At 48.6% G+C, this 24,781-nt stretch overlaps 1 protein-coding gene across 4 annotated transcripts in view; it reads left to right on the forward strand.

The window, feature by feature from the left end:
* The window catches only part of gal3st1a (galactose-3-O-sulfotransferase 1a), a 114,545-nt gene that overhangs the window by 38,461 nt on the left and 51,303 nt on the right, over positions 1-24,781 (forward strand). Inside the window, exons 2-3 of one of the 4 annotated variants that reach the window (XM_072493085.1) lie at positions 12,647-12,832; positions 17,033-17,110. In XM_072493085.1, the coding sequence (XP_072349186.1) occupies positions 17,108-17,110 (3 nt within the window). In that variant the 5' untranslated portion in view covers positions 12,647-12,832; positions 17,033-17,107. Of the gene's footprint in view, positions 1-12,605; positions 12,833-13,218; positions 13,490-17,032; positions 17,111-24,781 lie in introns of those variants that run through there. The other 3 variants (XM_072492904.1, XM_072492996.1, XM_072493145.1) reach the window with 3 other exon arrangements.

Genomic DNA, 24,781 nt, shown 5'->3' on the forward strand with positions numbered 1-24,781 from the left:
TGGGCGGAAAGATTCGAAGACCTGGAGAACAGGTCGAGGAGAAAGAATCTTCGGATCCTGGGTCTCCCTGAAGGAGTGGAGGGGGCCGATGCCGGGGCATATGCGAGCACGATGCTTGAGTCACTGATGGGTGCGGAGGCCCCTCCGAGGCCCCTGGAGCTGGATGGGGCACACCGGGTGCTGGCGAGGAGGCCCAAGGCAAACGAGCCGCCAAGGGCGATGGTGGTGAGATTTCACCGATTCACGGACAGAGAGAGGGTCTTGAGATGGACCAAGAAAGAGCGGAGCAGCAAGTGGGACAATGCGGAGATCCGAATATACCCGGACTGGAGCACGGAGGTGGCAAAGAAGAGAGCGGGTTTCAACCGGGCCAAGGCGGTGCTGCATCGGAAGGGGGTGAGGTTCGGAATGCTGCAGCCAGCGCGATTGTGGGTCACATTCCAGGATCAACATCACCATTTTGAAACGCCTGAGGAGGCTTGGACCTTTATCCAAACCGAAAAGTTGGACTCAAACTGAGGGTTTGTGGGGGTGGGGGGGATGTTGGATGTTTGTTGTACACAGGGTTTTAATCACGTGCAGGAAATGTTCCACAGGTTGGGTGATGGATGGGAAAGGGATCGGGTGAGAAGACTGTGCGAGAAGGTGGGCACCGGTGCTGGAGGGAGGGGAGGCTCGGGGATGGGGGAAATCAGATAAGGCCGCGACAGGAGCTGCGCCAGAGGGGGCGGGGCAGGCTCAGGAAAGCGCGGGCTTTTTCCCGCGCTAGGGAAGGACGGCGGGAGGGAGGGGGGGTGGGGGGTGGGAGGCCCCCCAATCCGGCTGATAACGTGGAATGTGAGGGGCCTGAATGGGCCGGTAAAGAGGGCCCGAGTGTTCGCGCACTTAAAGGGACTGAAGGCGGACGTGGTCATGCTCCAGGAGACACATTTGAAGGTGGCGGACCAGGTCAGGTTAAGAAAGGGATGGGTAGGACAGGTATTTCACTCGGGACTGGACGCGAAGAACAGAGGGGTGGCAATATTGGTGGGGAAGCGGGTGTCGTTTGAGGCCAAGAATATTGTAGTGGACAATGGAGGTCGATACGTGATGGTGAGCGGTAAGTTGCAGGGGGCGTGGGTGGTATTGGTAAATGTATACGCCTCGAACTGGGACGATGCTGGATTCATGAAGCGTATGTTGGGGCGCATTCTGGACCTGGAGGTAGGAAGCTTTATAATGGGTGGGGATTTCAACACGGTGTTGGACCCAGCACTGGATCGCTCCAGATCTAGGACTGGAAAGAGGCCGGCTGCGGCCAAGGTGCTATGGGGGTTTATGGACCAGATGGGGGGAGTGGATCCGTGGAGGTTTGCCAGGCCGCAGGCCAGGGGATTTTCTTTTTTCTCCCACGTGCACAAAGCCTACTCCCGGATAGACTTTTTTGTTCTGGGCAGGGTGCTGATCCCGAAAGTGGAGGGAACGAAGTATTCGGCCATAGCCATTTCAGATCACGCCCCGCACTGGGTGAAACTGGAGTTGGGAGAGGAGAGGGACCAACGCCTGTTGTGGCAGTTGGATGTGGGACTGCTGGCAGATGAGGCGGTGTGCGGGAGGGTGAGGGGGTGTATCGAAAGGTACTTGGAGGCCAGCGAACATGGGGAGGTGCGGGTGGGGGTAGTATGGGAGGCGTTGAAGGCGGTGATCAGGGGAGAGTTAATCTCCATCAGGGCTCATAGGGAGAAGAGAGAGGGCAGGGAAAGGGAGAGGTTAGTGGGGGAGATTTTAAGAGTGGACAGGAGATACGCAGAGACCCCTGAAGAGGGACTACTTAGGGAAAGGCGAAATCTCCAGATGGAATTCGACCTGTGATCACAAGGAAGGCAGAGACACAGTGGAGGAAAGCGCAGGGGGCGACATATGAGTATGGGGAGAAGGCGAGCCGGATGCTGGCACACCAGCTCCGTAAGAGGATGGCAGCGAGGGAGATAGGTCGAGTCAAGGATGGAAGGGGAGCTACGGTGCGGAGTGCGATGAAAGTAAACGAGGCATTCAAGGCCTTCTATGAGGAGCTGTACAGATCCCAGCCCCCAGCGGGGGAAGAGGGGATGCGACGATTTTTGGACCAACTGAGGTTCCCGAGGGTGGAGGAGCAGGAGGTGGCTGGTTTGGGGGCACCAATTGGGTTGGAGGAGCTGATTAAAGGTCTGGGGAGTATGCAGGCAGGGAAGGCCCCGGGACCGGATGGGTTCCCGGTTGAGTTCTATAGGAAGTACGTAGACCTGTTAGCCCCGTTGCTGGTGAGGACTTTTAATGAGGCAAGGGAGGGAGGGACCCTGCCCCCGACAATGTCTGAGGCGACGATCTCTTTGATCCTGAAGCGGGATAAGGACCCACTGCAATGTGGGTCGTACAGGCCGATCTCGCTCCTCAACGTGGATGCTAAGTTGCTGGCAAAAGTGCTGACTACGAGGATCGAGGACTGTGTCCCGGGGGTGATTCACGAGGACCAGACGGGATTTGTAAAGGGCAGGCGGCTAAACACCAATGTGCGGCGGCTCCTAAACGTGATAATGATGCCATCGGTGGAGGGAGAGGCGGAGATAGTGGCGGCTATGGACGCGGAGAAGGCCTTTGACCGAGTAGAGTGGGAGTCCCTCTGGGAAGTGCTGCGGAGGTTTGGGTTCGGGGGAGGGTTTATTAGCTGGGTTAAGCTCCTATATAGAGCCCCGGTGGCGAGTGTGGTTACAACTCGGCGGAGGTAGGAGTATTTTCGGCTGTATCGAGGGACGAGGCAGGGGTGCCCCCTGTCCCCCCTGTTGTTTGCATTAGCAATTGAACCCTAGGCCATGTCGTTAAGGGAGTCTAGGAAATGGAGGGGGGTGGTCCGAGGGGGAGAGGGGCATCGAGTGTCGCTTTACGCAGACGACCTGTTGTTGTATGTGGCGGATCCAGTGGAGGGGATGGTGGAGGTCATGCAGACTCTAGGGGAGTTTGGGGATTTTTCGGGCTATAAGCTCAATGTAGGGAAGAGTGCGCTCTTTGTAGTATAGTCAGGAGACCAGGAAAGGGGGATAGACAATCTACCGTTGAGGAGGGCGGAAAGGAGCTTTCGCTACTTGGGGATCCAAATAGCTAGGAGTTGGGGGGGGCCCTACATAAACTTAATTTGACGAGGCTGGTGGAGCAGATGGAGGAGGACTTCAAACGATGGGACATGTTGCCGCTCTCGCTAGCAGGTAGAGTGCAGTCGGTCAAAATGGTGGTCCTCCCGAGGTTTCTTTTTGTGTTCCAGTGCCTTCCAATCGTGATCACCAAGGCCTTTTTTAAGAGGGTAAGCAGGAGCATTATGGGGTTTGTGTGGGCGAATAAGACCCTGAGGGTAAGGAGGGGGTTTCTGGAGCGCAGTAGGGGGAAGGTACACCACGAGCCCGGTGGTGGCGGCAACGCTAAAGATCTGGGGCCAGTGGAGACGGCACAGCAGTGCAATGGGAGCCTCGGTGTGGTCCCCGATCAGGGGTAACCATCGGTTTGTCCCAGGGAGGCTGGAAGGGGGGTTTCAGAGCTGGTATTGGGCAGGGATTAGAAGAATGGGGACCTGTTCATTGATGGGACGTTTGCGAGCCTTGGGGCACTGGAGGAGAAGTTTGGTCTACCCCCGGGAAATGCTTTCAGGTACATGCAAGTGAGAGCGTTTGTGAGGCGACAGGTGAGGGAATTCCCGTAGCTCCCGGCACAGGAGATTCAAGATAGGGTGATTTTGGGTGTATGGGTCGGAGAGGGCAAGGTGTCGGCGAGATACCAGGAGATGAACGAAGAGGGGGAGGCTTTGGTAGAGGAGCTGAAGGGTAAATGGGAGGAGGAGTTGGGGGAGGAGATTGAGGAGGGGCTATGGGCTGATGCCCTAAGTAGGGTTAATTCCTCTTCCTCGTGTGCCAGACTTAGCCTGATACAATTTAAGGTGGTTCATAGAGCGCATATGACAGGGGCGAGGCTGAGTAGGTTCTTTGGGGTGGAGGACAGATGTGGGAGGTGCTCAGGAAGTCCGGCAAACCATGTCCATATGTTTTGGTCATGCCCGGCACTGGAGGGGTTCTGGAGGGGGGTGGCGGGAACAGTATCTCAGGTGGTGAAAGTCCGGGTCAAGCCAAGCTGGGGGCTAGCAATATTTGGAGTAGTGGACGAGCCGGGAGTGCAGGAGGCGAAAGAGGCCAGCATTCTGGCCTTTGCGACCCTAGTAGCCCGGCGAAGGATCTTGCTAATGTGGAAGGAGGCGAAGCCCCCTAACGTGGAGGCCTGGATAAATGATACGGCAGGGTTTATCAAGTTGGAGAGGATAAAGTTTGCCTTGAGAGGGTCTGCGCAGGGGTTCTGCAGGCGGTGGCAACCGTTCCTAGACTATCTCGCGGAGCGTTAGATGAAGGTCGGTCAGCAGCAGCAACCCGGGGGGAGGGGGGGGCGGGCGGGCGGGGAGGGGGGGATATCTTTCGTGGGGGGGGGGGAGGGAGGGGGGGGGGAAGGGGGGTTTATTTGGGGGGCATTTGAGCAAGAAAATACATGAAGGATCCGGAAAACTGACATGAACGGGAGGAATCCAATGTACAAAGCTCTGTATCGTATTGATTTACCATGTTCATGTCTTGCTGTGTGAGCTTTCTTTCCTTTTGTTACGGGTGGGGGTTTGTTTGTAAGGGTGAAAAATTTTATTTAAAAATTCTTAATAAATATATTTTTTTTTAAAAAGAAAATCTAACCCTAGGAGTATGGCAGCGCAGAGGTGGGGAAGGACGTAGAGCCAGTAATTTTTAAACTCCCTTTCCTGGACCGTGAGGTTCGCTATGCAGAACCCCTTGATCTCCACTGAATGAGACCCAGAGGCCAGGGAGATTTTTTGGTTAACTGAGTGAACGGGGAGAGAACAGCGCCTTACCGTGTTGAGGTGTACGAAGGTCTCCGTGCTCCCAGAGTCGATCAGACAGGATGTTTCTTGCCCATTGATGAGCACGGTCGTCGTTGCAGTCGTGAGTGTTCGGGGCCGAGACTGGTCCAGGGTCACCGAGACTAGTCGTGGCAGAAGTTGGATGTTCTCCTCGGGCGATGTGTTGTCATCCAAGTCGGGGTCCTGAGAGTCCAGCCAAGATGGCGGCGCCAACTGGTCGCACATGGCTGGGGTGCACAAGATGGCGGCGCCCATCCATCACACGTGATGTCCGAGAGACAAGACGGCGGCGCCCGGAGGCCACACGTGGCCCTGAAGGAGGACGATGGCGGCACCCGCTGGCCGCACGTGGCTAGTGGAGAGGGTTGTGGTGGCAGTCCCGATTCACCTCTGGAGACCGCAGAGACCGCCCAGGCCTGGCATACCGCCACGAAGTGGCCCTTTTTGCCACATTCTTTGCAGCGGGATGAGCGGCGCTGTCGGGGGTGCTTGGCTTGCCCGCAAAAATAGCAGTGGGGCCCCCCGGGGTTGCCTGGCTGTCTCGCAGCACAAGCTTGTGGGAGGATGGGAGATGCATCAGAGTCGGTCGCGGGGGGGGTCCGTGCTGCCCAAGGGTCTGCCGCGCGGACGGGGGCGTAAGCGCGGGCATTTCGGGAGCTAGCAAGGGTCTGTGCCTCCTTGAGGCCTAGTGTCTCTTTCTCCAGCAAACGCTGGCGGATTTGAGAGGACAGCATACCCGCAATGAAAGCGTCCCGAATCAACAGTTCAGTGTGGTCGGTTGCTGAAACTTGCGGGCAGTTACAGTTCCTCCCCAACACCAGGAGCGCACGGGAGAACTCCTCCAGCGATTCCCCAGGGATTTGTCGCCTCATCGCTAGTAGATGTCGGGCGTAAACCTGGTTTACAGGGCAAATATAGTGTCCTTTCAGCAGATTCATTGCGGCTTCAAAATCGTCCGCGTCCTCGATGAGAGTGTAGATCTCTGGGCTCACCCTCGAGTGCAGAACTTGCATTTTCTGGTCCTCCGTGTGTGTAATTGTGGCAGTCCTGAGATATCCATTGAAACACGCCAGCCAGTGCTTGAAGGTTGTCGCTGAGTTTGCCGCGTGGGGGCTGAGTTGCAGACACTCCGGCTTGATTCGGAGCTCCATTCTTTAAAATCTAGTGTAATAAATTGATGCTCGATCAATAACTCCAGAAGCGAGATTGGAGACGATTGAAGGCTTTATTACACTAGATGTTTCCCCCAGCAGGCAGGCTTAACCAATGAAAACAGTACCTCCTACACCAATGGTCTTACAGGGTACCGTAATACCTCTAATACCGACTACCACATCCTGCTTGGGTCACTGTCTGTGCGGAGTCTGCACATACTTCCTGTGTTTGCGTGGGTTTCCTTCAGGTGCTCCAGTTTCCTCCCATAAGTCCCGAAAGTCGTGTTTTTTTAGGTGAACTGGACAACCTGAATTCTCCCTCAGTGTACCCAAACCGGCGCCGGACTGTGGCGACTATCAGATTTTCACAGTAGCTTCACTGCAGTGTTAATGTAAATCTACTTGTGACATTAATAAAGATTATTTTTAAAAATAAATTTAGAGTACCCAATTATTTTTTTCTCCAATTATGGGGCAATTTAGCGTGGCCAGTCCACGTACCGTGCACATCTTTGGGTTGTGTGGGATAAACCCACGCAGACACGGGGAGAATGTGCAAACTCCACACGGCCAGTGACCCAGGGCCAGGATTCGAACCCGGGTCCTCAGGGCCGTAGTCCCAGTGCTAACCACTGCGCCATTTGCTGCCCATTATATTATTATTATTACCTTGCCTTGGCAACACCTTTTTGATTCAAATCTGAAGATTTGAAACGGGTGCTTGAACTACGTTATGTTGATATACACTCCCCACCAATCCACCCTTAGAGTTCCACACAAAGCTTCTGGAAGGAGTTTTTAACTTTTGAAGTTCAGTTGGAGTAATTACTTGCCAGTGAGGTAAACTAGTTGCAATAATTATATTGCTTATTTTCGGATTAGGTGTTACAGGGTCGTAGATGTAGATTCTTTTACTGAAGAATTGGATGATGTCTATTTTCATTGCAACTAACACCACATCAGAAAAATCACATTCTCACCTTTCACATGTTACAAAGTTGGATTTTTCGGTAATTTTGTTACTGCCCTCTTATTTGTGGAGGAAAACATTCTCTAATTTTCAATAAAATAAAATTTCAAACTCACTTGTTGAACTTAATTGATTTGTAAGCATGCAAACAGTTATTTGCTTCATTTACCTTCAATTCTTCAAGCGTATGATTAGAGTTGGGATTCAACAAATTATTTCATTCAGTTGTGGTAACGTGAAGTCAGATCTCACATGAAAGATTCTGATTGGGCTTGACAGGGTAGAGATCAAGAGTTAACTGCAGGTGCTAGAAATCTGAAAATACCCTGTTGGTCTGGCATCATCTGTGGGGAGAAACAAAGTTAATGTTTCAGGTCAATGACCCTACATCTAGACATTGAGAGGTTGTTTTGGCGGACTGGGGAATGTAGAACACAACGGCATAGTCTCAGGATAAGAGATCAATCATTTAGGGCTCAAATGAGCTGAAAGTTCTTCACTCAGAGGGTTGTGAATGATTAGAAAATGTCTGGTTCAGAGGGTGTGGATTCTCCATCAAGACTGAGATTGATAGATTTTTGGATCTCAGAGAATCAAGAGGAACAGAGAGGGGGCAGGGGAGCAGAGACAAGGTAGAGTGTGTAGAGTGTAATAACCTTCTTGAGTCCCATGGGGATACCCTAATCAATCTTCCAGTGTGACTCATGCTTCTTAACCAGTGAGCGGAGGCCGCCCAGCTGGGGCTCACAATTAACCTGTATAAATGCCGGCCCAAACAGGTAGTCCCGACTGGGACTGATGCTGTGTGTATTTGCTGCTGTGGCGGGCATTTCCTTTGACCATGAATAAATTAGCGTTTACTCAACTGCTCAGCCTCCTGGGTCTCTATACAGAAAATCGTCCATGTTTGTATTGAATGATGAAGCAGGCTTGGGAGTACAAATGACCTGCTCCTGCTCCTATTTCTCATGTTCTTAATTTGCCAATGGTGATTATTGAGAAGGACTGCATTTATCGAGATCCTTCTCACAAGCAAAAGCACACAGAAGCACCTTACAGCTAACATTGTACTTTTGAAATGTGGTCACTGTTGTAATGTAAGAAATGTGGAAGCCAATTTGTATGCAGCAAGGTCCCACTGACAACAATGAGATCAATGAACAGGTCAAATATTTTAGTTATGTTGGTCTGGATGTTTTACTACATTTACTACATCCAGAAGGCTAAATAAATGCAAGATGTTGCAGTTTGAGGATAAATATTGACTAGGACACCAGGGATGTGTTCTCCTGATCTTCTTCGAATAATCTCATTGCTCTTTTATGCTCAACCAAGAGGGCAGACCAGCCATGATTTCATGTCTCATCTGGAAGATAGAACCTGAGGATGAGAAAGACATTATATAAAATGCAAATTCTTGCTGTTTCTTTCTTATTAGCAGTTCAGTGTTGGAGTTTTATAGTAATGCTAATGCACAGTTCCTGTTTGCTACTATGACAGGGTAGCTTCCGTGACAAAGCATTCTAGAACAAAACAACCACTATTGCAATTGTCTGCGTGAGCAAAGAACACTTGCAACAAATAGTATCTTCATCCAAGAGGAGAGATAGGGGAGACTTCAGAGCTGCCAATAAGTCCCCATCAGACCAACCCCCATAGAATCCCTACAGTGCAGAAGAAAGATAAATGGATTTACCACATAGAAGGTGAACTGTGAGTACCTCAATGGAAAGACCTCAGCTGGAACATCTCCCTAAACAGAGAATGTAACATTATGATTGCTGTGTTAGGAAAGATTACCTCAACGCGAAAAGTAGTGAGATAATCCTCTTACTGTTATGAAATGTTGCTACTTAATTGACTGTGAAGTCTGACACGTATATAACTTCTGATTTTAATAGGTGCAAATGCCTGTAATTGTATCTATTTCAATCGGCCTGAAACCAAATTATTTTCAGGAATCCATTTAACTGCTCATTTGAAAAATCTCTTTGGCTAATTGTGTAAAATGGGTGATATTGCATCAGTCACCCACCATTCTTGTCCCCCAATTTTCATTTCCATTGACTCTAATGGGATACAATAAGCACTCAAACCAATATCACCATTTTGCACTATTGCCCAAAGTCAAAATTACCCCCCCCCCACCCAGATCATTTTCCTACCCACCAAGGGTAATGATGCTAAATTAAGGAGGTTCAGTGTGAAAAAAAAGCTTAGTTAGCATTTGCTTGTCCCAGGGTACTGAAAAAAATAATGATATTCTGTGATGTCTTATTAAGTGTTTTTCATGGTTCACTGAGGACCACTGATAGACCATTTAGGAATGAGGTGACAACAATGTAAAGGGTGAAATTAAAGATTTTATAACAAATTGGCCAAGGGACTGTAAAAGGTGGATGGTCTTGAATAGCTACCCAGTGGGACCCAGTCAGCAGGGAGAGTATCAAGTGTTTGGAGTTTAGTGATGGGCAGTGCAGAGCTAGCGGAGGTCAGGAGAATCATGGGGCTCCAATCAACTAGAGGCTGGCCAAGGTGGATTTGGAGGACAGTCTCCATTTTACTCTCAGGAACCTCTGTCACCTGTCCTAGCCCTGGGTTTGACCTACAATTCGAGGCAGTTTCAGGCTCTAATTAAGCCGCAGTTCCCAGTTAGGTCTCCTTGCTGTCAGGTCAGGCAAATCTTAAGTGGGAATGACTCAGACCCCACCCATCTCCCAATCACTGCTCTATGCTCCAGTCAATCAATCCTACCTCCATCACTGTGATAAGTCCCTTTCTACTTTTTATATTAATTTCTTACCTGGAGGGGAGAATACTAAATATCCACAAAACACCAAACTGAATTGTACAGGCAGCACATTAAAACGGAAAGAGATGATAAATTATTCGGAAAATTCAAGGAAGAGAATCCAAGATTTGCAAATAGTGTCCAATGTAGATACAGTTTTGTATAATTTGAGAGACATAGAATTTAGCATAGCTGGATGGAGGTTAAGATTTTAAAAAAGGGGGCGATATGTGACGCAGTGCTTAGCGCTGGGACTGCAGGGCTAAGGACCCGCGTTCAAATCCCGGCCCTGGGTCACTGTCCGTGTGGATTTTGCACATTCTCCCCGTGTTTGCGTGAGTTTTGCCCCCACAACCCAAAACATGTGCAAGGTAGGTGGATTGAACACGCTAAATTGCCCCTTAATTGGAAAAAATGAATTGGGTGCTCTAAATTTATTTTTTAAAACTCTGATTCTATTGTCTAGCTTCTCAGGAAGAGTCACCAACCACAATGGTGAGTGGAGATTGGGGGAATGTCCCCTCACTGTCCACCATTCAATTAGAATCAAGGGTGTGTAATGGGATCAAAGGAATCAAACTGAACTTTTCAAAATTAATTTGAGCTTTTTTCAAACCACATTCTTATCAGATAGTTCCGTAAGGACAGTTACATTGAACACTAATATTTGGGGGAAGATGAATTGCATTTCCTTTGTTCTATATCAAAGGTTTGGGTGAGTAGGAAAACAGATTTTTTAAAAGCCATTAAATGTTGCTATTTGGATTGATTTTGGTGTCCTTGCGCAAGAAGCATAAAAAGTTAATCTTCAGATCCAGTATACAATTCAGAAGGCAAATGGCAGGCATGAAGAAGTCTTGCTGCAGTCACACCCGAGTACAGTGGACCATTTTGCTCTCTGCACCAAATGAAGGATACCCTTGTCTGAGAGAACGTGGAGGTTTTTGAGAGAGCACAGAAAAGGTTTACCAGAATGTTGCCTGGTATGGAGGGTATTAGCTATGAAGAGAGATTGAATAAACTGGGATTCTTCTCCCCAGAGAGATGGAGGCTGAGGGGCAACCTGATAAAAGTTTATAAAATTATTAGGAGTATAGATAGGATGAACAGTTGGAGGCTTTTTCCCAAGGCGGAATTGAAAATTACAAGGGAGCACAAGTTCAAGGTGAGGGGGCATAGGTTCAGTGGAGATGTGTGGGGGAAGTTTCTTTACACAGAGGGTGATGGTGGCCTGGAATGCACTGCCAAGAGAGCTGGTTGAGGCAGATATATTAGCGACCTTTAAGACTTATCTGGAAAGGCACATGAACAGACGGGGTATAGAAGGACACAGGAGGTTGGTCTAGATAGGACACATGATCGGCGCAGGCTTGGAGGGCCGAGGGGCCAAATCGTGTGCTGTATTATTCTTTGTTCTTTGAGAGGAATACAACAAAGGTTTACTGATAGATTTCTACGATGAGAAGGCTTTTTTATGAGGAGACACTGAACAGAAAGGGCCTTAACTCCCGGGAATTTTTGAAGAATGAAAGATGATCTCATTGGAATGTATATGATCTCGAGGGGACTTGGCGGGGTAGAGGCTGAGAAGGATCCCTGGCTTGGACAGTCCTGAAATAGGAGGCAGGGCCTCAGGGTAAGGAGGAGGCTGTTTTGGTCTGAGATGAGAAGAAATTTCGAGGACTGTGACTCTGGCATTTGAGGGGCTCTCAATGCTCAGTTATATATTTAAGACTGAGGTTGCTGAGACTCAAGAGGACATGGAGGTGGTGAGGTGGCAGGAAAGTAGAATTGAGGGCAACTATCAGCCATGATCTCATTAAATGGCAGAGACGACTCAAGGAGCCCAGGAGCTCACTCTTACTCCCATTTCTTATGTTAATGAGCAAGTATTTGCTTTCCAATTTTGCAGCCTAGGAAGTTCCCTAGATCTTTACAGTCTAAAGTTGGTTAAAATTAAGTTGGTGTGTTATAGACAGCACAGTAGCATAGTGGCTAGCACTGTGGCTTCACAGCTCCAGGGTCCCAGGTTTGATTCCCGGCTTGGGTCACTGTCTGTGCGGAGTCTGCACGTTCTCCCCGTGTCTGCGTGGGTTTCCTCTGGGTGCTCCGGTTTCCTCCCACAGTCCAAAGACGTGCAGGTTAGGTTGATTGGCCATGATAAATTGTCCCTAGTGTCCAAAAAAAGGTTGGATGGGGTTATTGGGTTAGGGTGGAAGTGAGGGCTTAAGTGTGTCGTGCAGACTCGATGGGCCGAATGGCCTCCTTCTGTACTGTATGTTCTATAACACAGGGAACATTCAAACGGGGCAAACATTGCCCGTACCAGCTGGACCTGGGGCCGGCACTGGGTCACTGGGTACATTACTTTCACTGTGTCTCTGAAAGTCCTCCCCGGCTGGGGGCTGGGAGCTGGGGGCTGGGGGCTGGTGGTGGACTGTCCACCTTCCAGCTGTGGACTTGTGGCAGTTTTCCCGAATGGCAAAAATCAGGCTGAATCTTAAAAGGGCGGGTGGGAACTCACCTGGAGGACAGTGACATGTTGCTGAGGGTCCACGGAGTTTAGCGGGATAGTGAGGGCGAGATGGAATGGACTCAGCGTCCCCATTCTCCGGGTGAAGGAAGAAAGCTCCATTGATTTGACGTGAGTTGTGCCTGTCAATGACTCAGTCATTGTGTGTGTGTGTGTGTGTGTGTGGGAGGGGGAGGTCTCAATCTCACGGGCCAACAAATAGATCTGGTGCCATGCTGTGCCAGTTCTCTTTGAACTTTGGGTCGGATTCTGCAACTGAGTTGCTTTGTGTTTTGTTCAGTCAGGAGAGCGGCTTCATTGACTATTAAACAAGGAGCATGCTGCTGCGGTTGCCGCTGGCTGGGGTCGAGGCAGCTGGTCAGTAAAAAGGTGCTATCGACGTCTCCGGAGATTCAGCACAGAGCTTCCAAGGCGGTCCAAACATCACCAGCCATAGCCTGGATGACATTGATACAACACGGTAAATGTTAGTTACAATAAGGCATTTTGCTGCTCCCCCCCCCCCCCCGCCCCTCCCGACCTGACCGTTGTTTGTAGATACATTAATAATTAATTCAGGACATTTATACAGATGTCCACATTTGTTGTGAAATTGCAGATTCGGCGTATTTATTAAACCACGATGCTTTAACATCTCATCATTGATGTAAAAAAAAGTGCAAAGCTATCATTTCGAATCATCGAATAAATGGATTCTAAATCAAATGTATTGCAGTTTTGAATGTCCGCAAGTTTTGAATAGTACAGGAGATATATTAATAACCAGAACAGTGCCAGCTCTGGAGGCGTGAGGCTTTTTGCAATGCACGGTCCCCCACCAGAGTCAGTAAACTGCTCAAGTCCTAGTCACTGTGTCTCACTGAAAGAAATATCCAAGAGCGCAGGACGCACACACAAGAATATCGCCAGGACAATAGGAATCATTGAGTAATGAGCAATGTAGTCTGAAGAGAAGACAAAGACAATCCTAAATGGAATAATCAAAGCCCAACATGACATAGCTTTACGCTGGGGTGGAGCATTGTAACGGAGTGAAGATCACCTTCACTGAGCAGAGAAAACTCCCGTCAGACTGGGAAATAGTGGGAAGGATCTGATCAAGACAAACAAGAACCTGGAAAAGGTAAACTGATCGTCTGAAAGATATTTTCTCCTCCTACATTAGTCTTAAATCTGTTCATTGAGAACTGCCCGGGCGTGTCATTTGAAACCTTGGGCAGATCAAATCTCATTTCCAGATTTGAAATGTAATCTGCTATTATCTGAAGTTTGCAATCTGGGGTAAAATGGATCATTTGGGGGTCAGGTTTAACCTGTGCAGCGTCGATGATTCTGCAGCCCTCTCTCGCCTCTCTATGTGCCCCAGGCTCATTCCCCGCCAGATGGGTTTTATTTTTCTTTTAAATTTAAAGTACCCATTTTTTTTCCCAATTAAGAGGTAATTTTGCGTGGCCAATCCACCTACCCGCCACATCTTTTGGGTTGTGGGGGTGAGACCCACGCAGACACGGGGAGAATGTGCAAACTCCACATGGACAGTGACCCAGGGACAGAACGCTCATCCAGAGGGGGTTTAAATTGGGTAAGGGAAGATGCAATGAAACCATCAGCCGGTCCTCCAGTGGAAAGGTGCAGTCTCCAGACTTGACTATTAATGATTTCAAAAATCAATTTACTGGGTGTGTGCGTGGCTAGTTCAGCCAGCATTTATTGCCCATCCCTAGTTGCCCTTCAGAAGATGACGGTGAGTTTCCTTCTTGAACCTCTGCAGTCCCTGAATTGTAGGTACATCCACAGTGCTGTTCGGAAGGGAATTCCGGATTTTGCTCCAGGAACAGTGAAGAAACCGCAATATATTTCCATGGGCGGCATGGTAGCATAGTGGTTAGCACAGTTGCTTCACAGCTCCAGGGTCCCAGGTTCGATTCCCAGCTTGGGTCACTGTGCAGAGTCTGCACATTCTCCCCGTGTGTGCGCGGGTTTCCTCCGGGTGCTCCAGTTTCCTCCCACAGTCCAAAGATGTGCAGGTTAGGTGGATTGGCCACGCTAAATTGCCCATAGTGTACAAAAAGGTTAGGTGGGGTTACTGGGTTACGGAGATTGGGTGGAGATGTGGGCTTAAGTTGGGTGCTCTTTCCAAGGGCCGGTGCAGACTCGATGGGCCAAATGGCCACCTTCTGCACTGTAAATTCTATGATCTAAGTCAGGTTGAAAAGTGATTTGGAGGGTAACCTCCATATGGTGGGGTTCCCAGGTATCTGCTGCTCTTGTCCTTCTAGATGGTAGTGGTCGCGGGTTTAGAAAGTGCTGTCTAAGGAACCTTGGTGAGTTATTGCACTGCATATTTATGGATGTCACAATGGCACAGTGGTTAGCACTGCTGCCTCACAGCTCCAGGATCCCAGGTACAATTCCGACCTTGGGAGACTGTCTGTGTGGAGTTTGCACATTCTCCCCGTGTCTGCGTGTGTTTCCTCCGGGTGCTCAGGTTTCCTCCCACAGTCCAAAGATGTGCAGGTTAGGCAGATTGGCCACGCTAAATTGCCCATAGTGTACAAAAAGGTTAGGTGGGGTTACTGGGTTACGGAGATTGGGTGGAGATGTGGGCTTAAGTTGGGTGCTCTTTCCAAGGGCCGGTGCAGACTCGATGGGCCAAATGGCCACCTTCTGCACTGTAAATTCTATGATCTAAGTCAGGTTGAAAAGTGATTTGGAGGGTAACCTCCATATGGTGGGGTTCCCAGGTATCTGCTGCTCTTGTCCTTCTAGATGGTAGTGGTCGCGGGTTTAGAAAGTGCTGTCTAAGGAACCTTGGTGAGTTATTGCACTGCATATTTATGGATGTCACAATGGCACAGTGGTTAGCACTGCTGCCTCACAGCTCCAGGATCCCAGGTACAATTCCGACCTTGGGAGACTGTCTGTGTGGAGTTTGCACATTCTCCCCGTGTCTGCGTGTGTTTCCTCCGGGTGCTCAGGTTTCCTCCCACAGTCCAAAGATGTGCAGGTTAGGCAGATTGGCTATGCTAAATTGCCCCTTAGTATCCAAAAGGTTAGGTGGGGTTACAGCGTTACATGGATGGGGTGGAGGAGAGTAAGGTGCCCTTTCCAAGGACCGGTACAGGCTCAATGGAGTGCATGGCCTTCTTCTGCACTGTAAATTCTATAATTCTATGATAGTATAGATGGTACACATGGCTGCCACTGTTCGGCGGTGTTGGAGGGTTTGAATTTTTGTCTTGGAGCTGAGATGATTGACCTCCAACCACCACAACCATCTTCCTTTGTGCCAGGTATGACTCCAACCATTGGAGAATGTCTTTCTGATTCCATTGACTCCAGTTTAGCTAGGGATCCTTGATGCCATACTCAGTCAAATGCTGCCTTGATGTTAAGGGCAGTCACTCTCACCTCACCTCGTTCAGCTCTTTTGTCCATGTTTGAACCGTGTCAGTGCAATATAAAACATACAGTGCAGAAGGAGGCCATTCGGCCCATCGAGGCTGCACCGACACACTTAAGCCCTCACTTCCACCCTATCCCCGTAACTCAATAACCCCTCCTAACCTTTTTGGTCACTGAGGGCAATTTATCATGGCCAATCCACCTAACATGCTCATCTTTGGACAGTGGGAGGAAACCGGAGCACCCGGAGGAAACCCACGCAGACACAGGGAGAACGTGCAGACTCTGCACAGACAGTGACCCAGCAGGTAATTGAACCTGGGACCCTGGCGCTGTGAAGCCACAGTGCTAGCCATGTGTGCTACCGCACAGTTACCCAATGTTGGATTCAAACCAGGGTCCCTGGCGCTGTGAGGCAGCAGTGCTAACCACTGTGCCAACATGCTGCCCTTTTAAGACAGAGATAGATAGATTCTTGATTAACAAGGGGATCAGGGGTTACGGGGAGAAGACAGGAGAATGAGAAACATATCAGCCAAGATTGAATGGTGGAGCAGACTCGATGGGCTAATTCTGCTCCTATATCTGTGGTCTTATGGTAAGAAGTCTTACAACACCAGGTTAAAGTCCAACGGGTTTGTTTCGAATCACTAGCTTTTGGAGCACTGCTCCTTCCTCAGGTGAAGGAGCTGCACTCAGAAACCTGTTGGAATTTAACCTGGTGTTGTAAGACCTCTTACTGTCCTCACCCCAGTCCAACGCTGGCATCTCCGCATTATGGTCTTATGGCAAGACAGCTGCCAGTTGTTAGGATGTGTGAAACACAATTCACTTGAAATTAAGACCAGGCATATTTTGTCTCAATCCACAACACTTAATATATTGTTTCCTCCGTAATCATAATGCGTTTATTATGCCCTGCTCATTGTAGATGTAGTTTGTCAGAGAAGGTGTTTTGCATCAGTAAGTTGCAGCAAACAGATAAAGAGGTTGTTGTGATGCATACAGTAATTTCTGGTCATTAAGGCGAGGATTTAAGCCTTTCTGACGTGTGGCAGTCTTGTTTACGTGTAGCCATGACTTCAGTGTCTATGTCACACTCTGGGATCATGTGTAATCCAGGAGGTCTCCATTTACTAGGCAGCGTGTATAATTTATAGATCCATGGCTCTCCAGTAAGTGCAATGCTGCATCTCTCCGCGCAAAGATCTGCCTGGGCCACAGTTCACCCTCTTATTCTGTGTCTTTCCTCTGGCCAAAGGCGGATTTTGGATGTCAGAGCCCCGGGAGTCGGCGTGAGGACATGTCTCCAAGTTCTCGCCTGTGATCACCATTCATGGTAAGAATTACACCTCACTCGACACATCTGCACGATTACACACCTTGGGCTCAAATGTCCCATTTTCAAACATCATTTTTTACATTTCTTGTGAAATTCCGAATACTCCAACCGGCCTTTAAAATACCAAAGCATTTTGAAAAACGCTGATGACAGAATGCCTTATTTCAATGCTGAAGATTCAGAGGGGAAATCGTGGAATGTCCACAAGTCACTGATTTGTCAAATCTGTGAAGCAGCTTCACGTTTAGAGCGTGTCTGAGTGAGCTGAAAGGGGTCAGACAAGATTGGTTCGGGATCACTTTTAAACGGACTGCCTTCATTCCAGATTCTGGCATCCTGGAGAAGATGGTGCCCCGGGCACGATAACCTGCTGATCGAATACATCAGGGACTTCCCTTGTAACCATGAAACTGATGGTCTATACCTGTAACCTTTGGGTGATCTACTAAATATCTTTTTCTTCGTCCGTGTCTCGCCCCTAATTTCCTCCACTGACTTCGATGTTTCGTAATAATAATTGTCATTATTTTAACATGCTTGTCTTTTCTTCCTGGTAGTGACACTGTTCTCAAAGTTTAAAAACATTTTCTCCACACGCACACACACACTCCCACACAGACATGTGAAGTACCCCTCCACACACACACACACACACACACACTCCCACACAGACATGTGAGGTACCACTCCACACACACACACACTCCCACACAGACATATGAGGTCCTACCCCCACACACACACTCCCACACAGACACGTGAGGACCCCCCCCCCCACACGCGCGCACACACACACTCCCACACAGACACGTGAGGACCCCTCCTCCACACGCTCACACACAAACATGTGAGGTCCTACCCCCACACACACACTCCCACACAGACATGTGAGGTACCCCTCCACACGCGCACACACACTCCCACACAGACATGTGAGCTACCCCTCCACATGCACACACACACTCCCACACAGACATGTGAGCAACCCCTCCACATGCGCACACACACTCCCACACAGACATGTGAGGTACCCCTCCACAGGCACACACACTCCCACACAGACATGTGAGGTACCCCACCACACGCACACACACTCCCACACAGACATGTGAGGTACCCCTCCACACACACACACACACTCCCACAGACATGTGAGGTACCCATCCACACACACACACACACTCCCACAGACATGTGAGGTACCCCTCCACACGCACACACACTCCCACACAGACATGTGAGGTACCCCTCCACACGCACACACACACTCCCACACAGACATGTGAGGTACCCCTCCACACACACACACACACTCCCACAGACATGTGAGGTACCCCTCCACACGCACACACACTCCCACACAGACATGTGAGGTACCCCTCCACACGCACACACACACTCCCACACAGACATGTGAGGTACCCCTCCACACGCACACACACACTCCCACACAGACATGTGAGGTACCCCTCCACACACACACACACACACTCCCACAGACATGTGAGGTACCCCTCCACACGCACACACATTCCCACACAGACATGTGAGGTACCCCTCCACACGCACACACACACTCCCACACAGACATGTGAGGTACCCCTCCACACGCACACACACACTCCCACACAGACATGTGAGGTACCCCTCCACACACACACACACACTCCCACAGACATGTGAGGTACCCCTCCACACGCACACACACTCCCACACAGACATGTGAGGTACCCCTCCACACGCACACACACACTCGCACACAGACATGTGAGGTACCCCTCCACACGCACACACACACTCCCACACAGACATGTGAGGTACCCCTCCACACACACACACACACTCCCACAGACATGTGAGGTACCCCTCCACACGCACACACACTCCCACACAGACATGTGAGGTACCCCTCCACACGCACACACACACTCCCACACAGACATGTGAGGTACCCCTCCACACGCACACACACACTCCCACACAGACATGTGAGGTACCCCTCCACACACACACACACACTCCCACAGACATGTGAGGTACCCCTCCACACGCACACACTCCCACACAGACATGTGAGGTACCCCTCCACACGCACACACACACTCCCACACAGACATGTAAGGACGCCCGCCGCAACCCCCCCCCCCCCCCCCCACCCCGTCACATACTCCACGCAGATGCACGTAAGGTTCCCTCAGGAGGAATCGCTACGAATGCGCCCCCCCCCCCCCCCCCCAACCACATAGTGTAGGGGTTTGCAGAGGAGACGTTTCCAACTCCTCGCCGGGCTGAGGTCAGTCAGTTCAGCAGAACTCGGGGATGGAGTATTTTGTTAGCTAACCACTGGCTTCGCCAACCGAGTCCTCGGTGTAGCTACAATGGGCCATCCTTGCTGCTGCTGCTCTCTTTGCGCATTTATGGTCAAAGCACCTCCGAGGCAAAACTAATCTCATCCCCATTTGTCAAGTGAAGGAAACGCCAGTAACTGCCGTTTGGAAAATAGGGGAAAGTTTCATGTACATCCAAAAGGTCCATTATGTAGCCAACTGCGGTAGCGCATTAAAACAAACAGCAAGATACACGTTTTAATACTGATTTCAATTTTGTGATTTCTATAAGCATTACAAAGCAGCCCGATTTAGCCCGAGTTTATTACCACATTTGCACCCATTCTATCCCGCTGTCACACAGTCAGTATGTAGTTATATAGTGGGATTGACACCCATTCTATCCCGCTGTCAGTTAGTATGTAGTTATAGAGTGAGATTCACACCCATTCCATCCCGCTGTCACACAGTCAGTATGTAGTTATATAGTGGGATTCACACCCATTCTATCCCGCTGTCACACAGTCAGTATGTAGTTATAGAGTGGGATTCACACCCATTCTATCCCGCTGTCAGTTAGTATGTAGTTATAGAGTGAGATTCACACCCATTCCATCCCGCTGTCACACAGTCAGTATGTAGTTATATAGTGGGATTCACACCCATTCTATCCCGCTGTCACACAGTTATCATGTAGTTATACAACAAAGAACAACAAAGAACAAAGAAATGTACAGCACAGGAACAGGCCCTTCGGCCCTCCAAGCCCGTGCCGACCATACTGCCCGACTAAACTACAATCTTCTACACTTCCTGTGTCTGTATCCTTCTATTCCCATCCTATTCATATATTTGTCAAGATGCCCCTTAAATGTCCCTATCGTCCCTGCTTCCACTACCTCCTCCGGTAGCGAGTTCCAGGCACCCACTACCCTCTGCGTAAAAAACTTGCCTCGTACATCTACTCTAAACCTTGCCCCTCTCACCTTAAACCTATGCCCCCTAGTAATTGACCCCTCTACCCTGGGGAAAAGCCTCTGACTATCCACTCTGTCTATGCCCCTCATAATTTTGTATACCTCTATCAGGTCGCCCCTCAACCTCCTTCGTTCCAGTGAGAACAAACCGAGTTTATTCAATCGCTCCTCATAGCTTATGCCCTCCATACCAGGCAACATTCTGGTAAATCTCTTCTGCACCCTCTCTAAAGCCTCCACATCCTTCTGGTAGTGTGGCGACCAGAATTGAACACTATACTCCAAGTGTGGCCTAACTAAGGTTCTATACAGCTGCAACATGACTTGCCAATTCTTATACTCAATGCCCCGGCCAATGAAGGCAAGCATGCCGTATGCCTTCTTGACTACCTTCTCCATCTTTGTTGCCCCTTTCAATGACCTGTGGACCTGTACTCCTAGATCTCTTTGACTTTCAATACTCTTGAGGGTTCTACCATTCACTGTATATTCCCTAACTGCATTCGACCTTCCAAAATGCATTACCTCACATTTGTCCGGATTAAACTCCATCTGCCATCTCTCCGCCCAAGTCTCCAGACAATCTAAATCCTGCTGTATCCTCAGACAGTCCTCATCGCTATCCGCAATTCCACCAACCTTTGTGTCGTCTGCAAACTTACTAATCAGACCAGTTACATTTTCCTCCAAATCATTTATATATACTACAAACAGCAAAGGTCCCAACAGTGATCCCTGTGGAACATCACTGGTCACAGCCCTCCAATTAGAAAAGCATCCCTCCATTGCTACCCTCTGCCTTCTATGGCCGAGCCAGTTCTGTATCCACCTTGCCAGTTCACCCCTGATCCCGTGTGACTTCACCTTTTGTACTAGTCTACCATGAGGGACCTTGTCAAAGGCCTTACTGAAGTCCATATAGACAACATCTACTGCCCTACCTGCATCAATCATCTTAGTGACCTCCTCGAAAAACTCTATCAAGTTAGTGAGACACGACCTCCCCTTCACAAAACCGTGCTGCCTCTCACTAATACTAATCCCACTAATAGTGGGATTCACACCCATTCTATCCCGCTGTCACACAGTCAGTATGTAGTTATAGAGTGGGATTCACACCCATTCTATCCCGCTGTCACACAGTTATCATGTAGTTATATAGTAGGATTTACACTCATTCTATCCCGCTGTCACACAATCAGTATGTAGTTATAGAGTGGGATTCACACTCATTCCATCCCGCTGTCACACAGTTAGTATGTGGTTATATAGTGGGATTCACACTCATTCCATCCCGCTGTCACACAGTCAGTATGTGGTTATATAGTGGGATTCACACCCATTCTATCCCGCTGTCACACAGTTATCATGTAGTTATATAGTGGGATTTACACACATTCCATCCCGCTGTCACAGTTATCAAGTAGTTATAGAGTGGGATTTACACTCATTCGATCCCGCTGTCACACAGTTATCATGTAGTTATAGAGTGGGATTCACACCCATTCTATCCCGCTGTCACACAGTCAGTATGTGGTTCTATAGTGGGATTTACACCCACTCGATCCCGCTGTCACACAGTCAGTATGTAGTTATAGAGTGGGATTTACACTCATTCTATCCCGCTGTCACACAGTTATCATGTAGTTATATAGTGGGATTCACACCCATTCTATCCCGCTGTCACACAGTTATCATGTAGTTATATAGTGGGATTTACACCCATTCTATCCCGCTGTCACACAGTTAGTATGTAGTTATATAGTGAGATTCACACCCATTCCATCCCGCTGTCACACAGTCAGTATGTAGTTATAGAGTGGGATTCACACCCATTCTATCCCCGCTGTCACACAGTTATCATGTAGTTATATAGTGGGATTTACACTCATTCCATCCCGCTGTCACACAGTCAGTATGTAGTTATAGAGTGGGATTCACACCCAGTCTATCCCGCTGTCACACAGTTAGTACGTAGTTATATAGTGGGATTTACACTCATTCCATCCCGCTGTCACACAGTCAGTATGTGGTTATATAGTGGGATTCACACTCATTCTATCCGGCTGTCACACAGTTAGTGTGTAGTTATATAGTGGGATTTACACTCATTCCATCCCGCTGTCACACAGTCACTATGCGGTTATATAGTGGGATTCACACTCATTCTATCCCGCTGTCACACAGTTAGTATGTAGTTATAGAGTGAGATTCACACCCATTCCATCCTGCAGTCACACAGTCAGTATGTAGTTATATAGTGGGATTTACACCCATTCTATCCCGCTGTCCCAGTTATCATTTAGTTATAGAGTGGGATTCACACTCATTACATCCCGCTGTCACACAGTTAGTATGTGGTTATATAGTGGGATTCACACTCATTCCATCCCGCTGTCACACAGTCAGTATGTAGTTATATAGTGGGATTCACACCCATTCTATCCCGCTGTCACACAGTCAGTATGTGGTTATATAGTGGGATTTACACCCATTCAATCCCGCTGTCCCAGTTATCATGTAGTTATAGAGTGGGATTCACACTCATTACATCCCGCTGTCACACAGTTAGTATGTGGTTATATAGTGGAATTCACACTCATTCCATCCCGCTGTCACACAGTCAGTATGTGGTTATATAGTGGGATTCACACCCATTCTATCCCGCTGTCACACAGTTATCATGTAGTTATATAGTGGGATTTACACTCATTCTATCCCGCTGTCACACAGTCAGTATGTAGTTATAGAGTGGGATTCACACCCATTCTATCCCGCTGTCACACAGTCAGTATGTGGTTATATAGTGGGATTCACACACATTCTATCCCGCTGTCACACAGTCAGTATGTGGTTATATAGTGGGATTCACACTCATTCCATCCCGCTGTCACACAGTCAGTATGTGGTTATATAGTGGGATTCACACCCATTCTATCCCGCTGTCACACAGTTATCATGTAGTTATATAGTGGGATTTACACTCATTCTATCCCGCTGTCACACAGTCAGTATGTAGTTATAGAGTGGGATTCACACCCATTCTATCCCGCTGTCACACAGTCAGTATGTGGTTATATAGTGGGATTCACACACATTCTATCCCGCTGTCACACAGTCAGTATGTGGTTATATAGTGGGATTCACACCCATTCTATACCGCTGTCACACAGTTATCATGTAGTTATATAGTGGGATTTACACTCATTCTATCCCGCTTTCACACAGTCAGTATGTAGTTATAGAGTGGGATTCACACTCATTCCATCCCGCTGTCACACAGTTAGTATGTGGTTATATAGTGCGATTCACACTCATTCCATCCCGCTGTCACACAGTCAGTATGTGGTTATATAGTGGGATTCACACCCATTCTATCCCGCTGTCACACAGTTATCATGTAGTTATATAGTGGGATTTACACTCATTCCATCCCGCTGTCACAGTTATCAAGTCGTTATAGAGTGGGATTTACACTCATTCGATCCCGCTGTCACACAGTTATCATGTAGTTATAGAGTGGGATTCACACCGATTCTATCCCGCTGTCACACAGTCAGTATGTGGTTCTATAGTGGGATTTACACCCACTCGATCCCGCTGTCACACAGTCAGTATGTAGTTATAGAGTGGGATTCACACCCATTCTATCCCGCTGTCACACAGTCAGTATGTGGTTATATAGTGGGATTCACACCCATTCAATCCCGCTGTCACACAGTTATCATGTAGTTATATAGTGGGATTTACACCCATTCTATCCCGCTGTCACACAGTTAGTATGTAGTTATATAGTGAGATTCACACCCATTCCATCCCGCTGTCACACAGTTAGTACGTAGTTATATAGTGGGATTTACACTCATTCCATCCCGCTGTCACACAGTCAGTATGTGGTTATATAGTGGGATTCACACTCATTCTATCCGGCTGTCACACAGTTAGTGTGTAGTTATATAGTGGGATTTACACTCATTCCATCCCGCTGTCACACAGTCAGTATGTGGTTATATAGTGGGATTCACACTCATTCTATCCGGCTGTCACACAGTTAGTGTGTAGTTATATAGTGGGATTTACACTCATTCCATCCCGCTGTCACACAGTCACTATGCGGTTCTATAGTGGGATTCACACCCATTCTATCCGGCTGTCACACAGTTAGTACGTAGTTATATAGTGGGATTTACACTCATTCCATCCCGCTGTCACACAGTCAGTATGTAGTTATAGAGTGGGATTCACACCCATTCTATCCCGCTGTCACACAGTTAGTACGTAGTTATATAGTGGGATTTACACTCATTCCATCCCGCTGTCACACAGTCAGTATGTGGTTATATAGTGGGATTCACACTCATTCT

This window comes from Scyliorhinus torazame, chromosome 1 (genome assembly GCF_047496885.1).
Source record: "Scyliorhinus torazame isolate Kashiwa2021f chromosome 1, sScyTor2.1, whole genome shotgun sequence".
Lineage (NCBI taxonomy): Eukaryota > Metazoa > Chordata > Chondrichthyes > Carcharhiniformes > Scyliorhinidae > Scyliorhinus > Scyliorhinus torazame.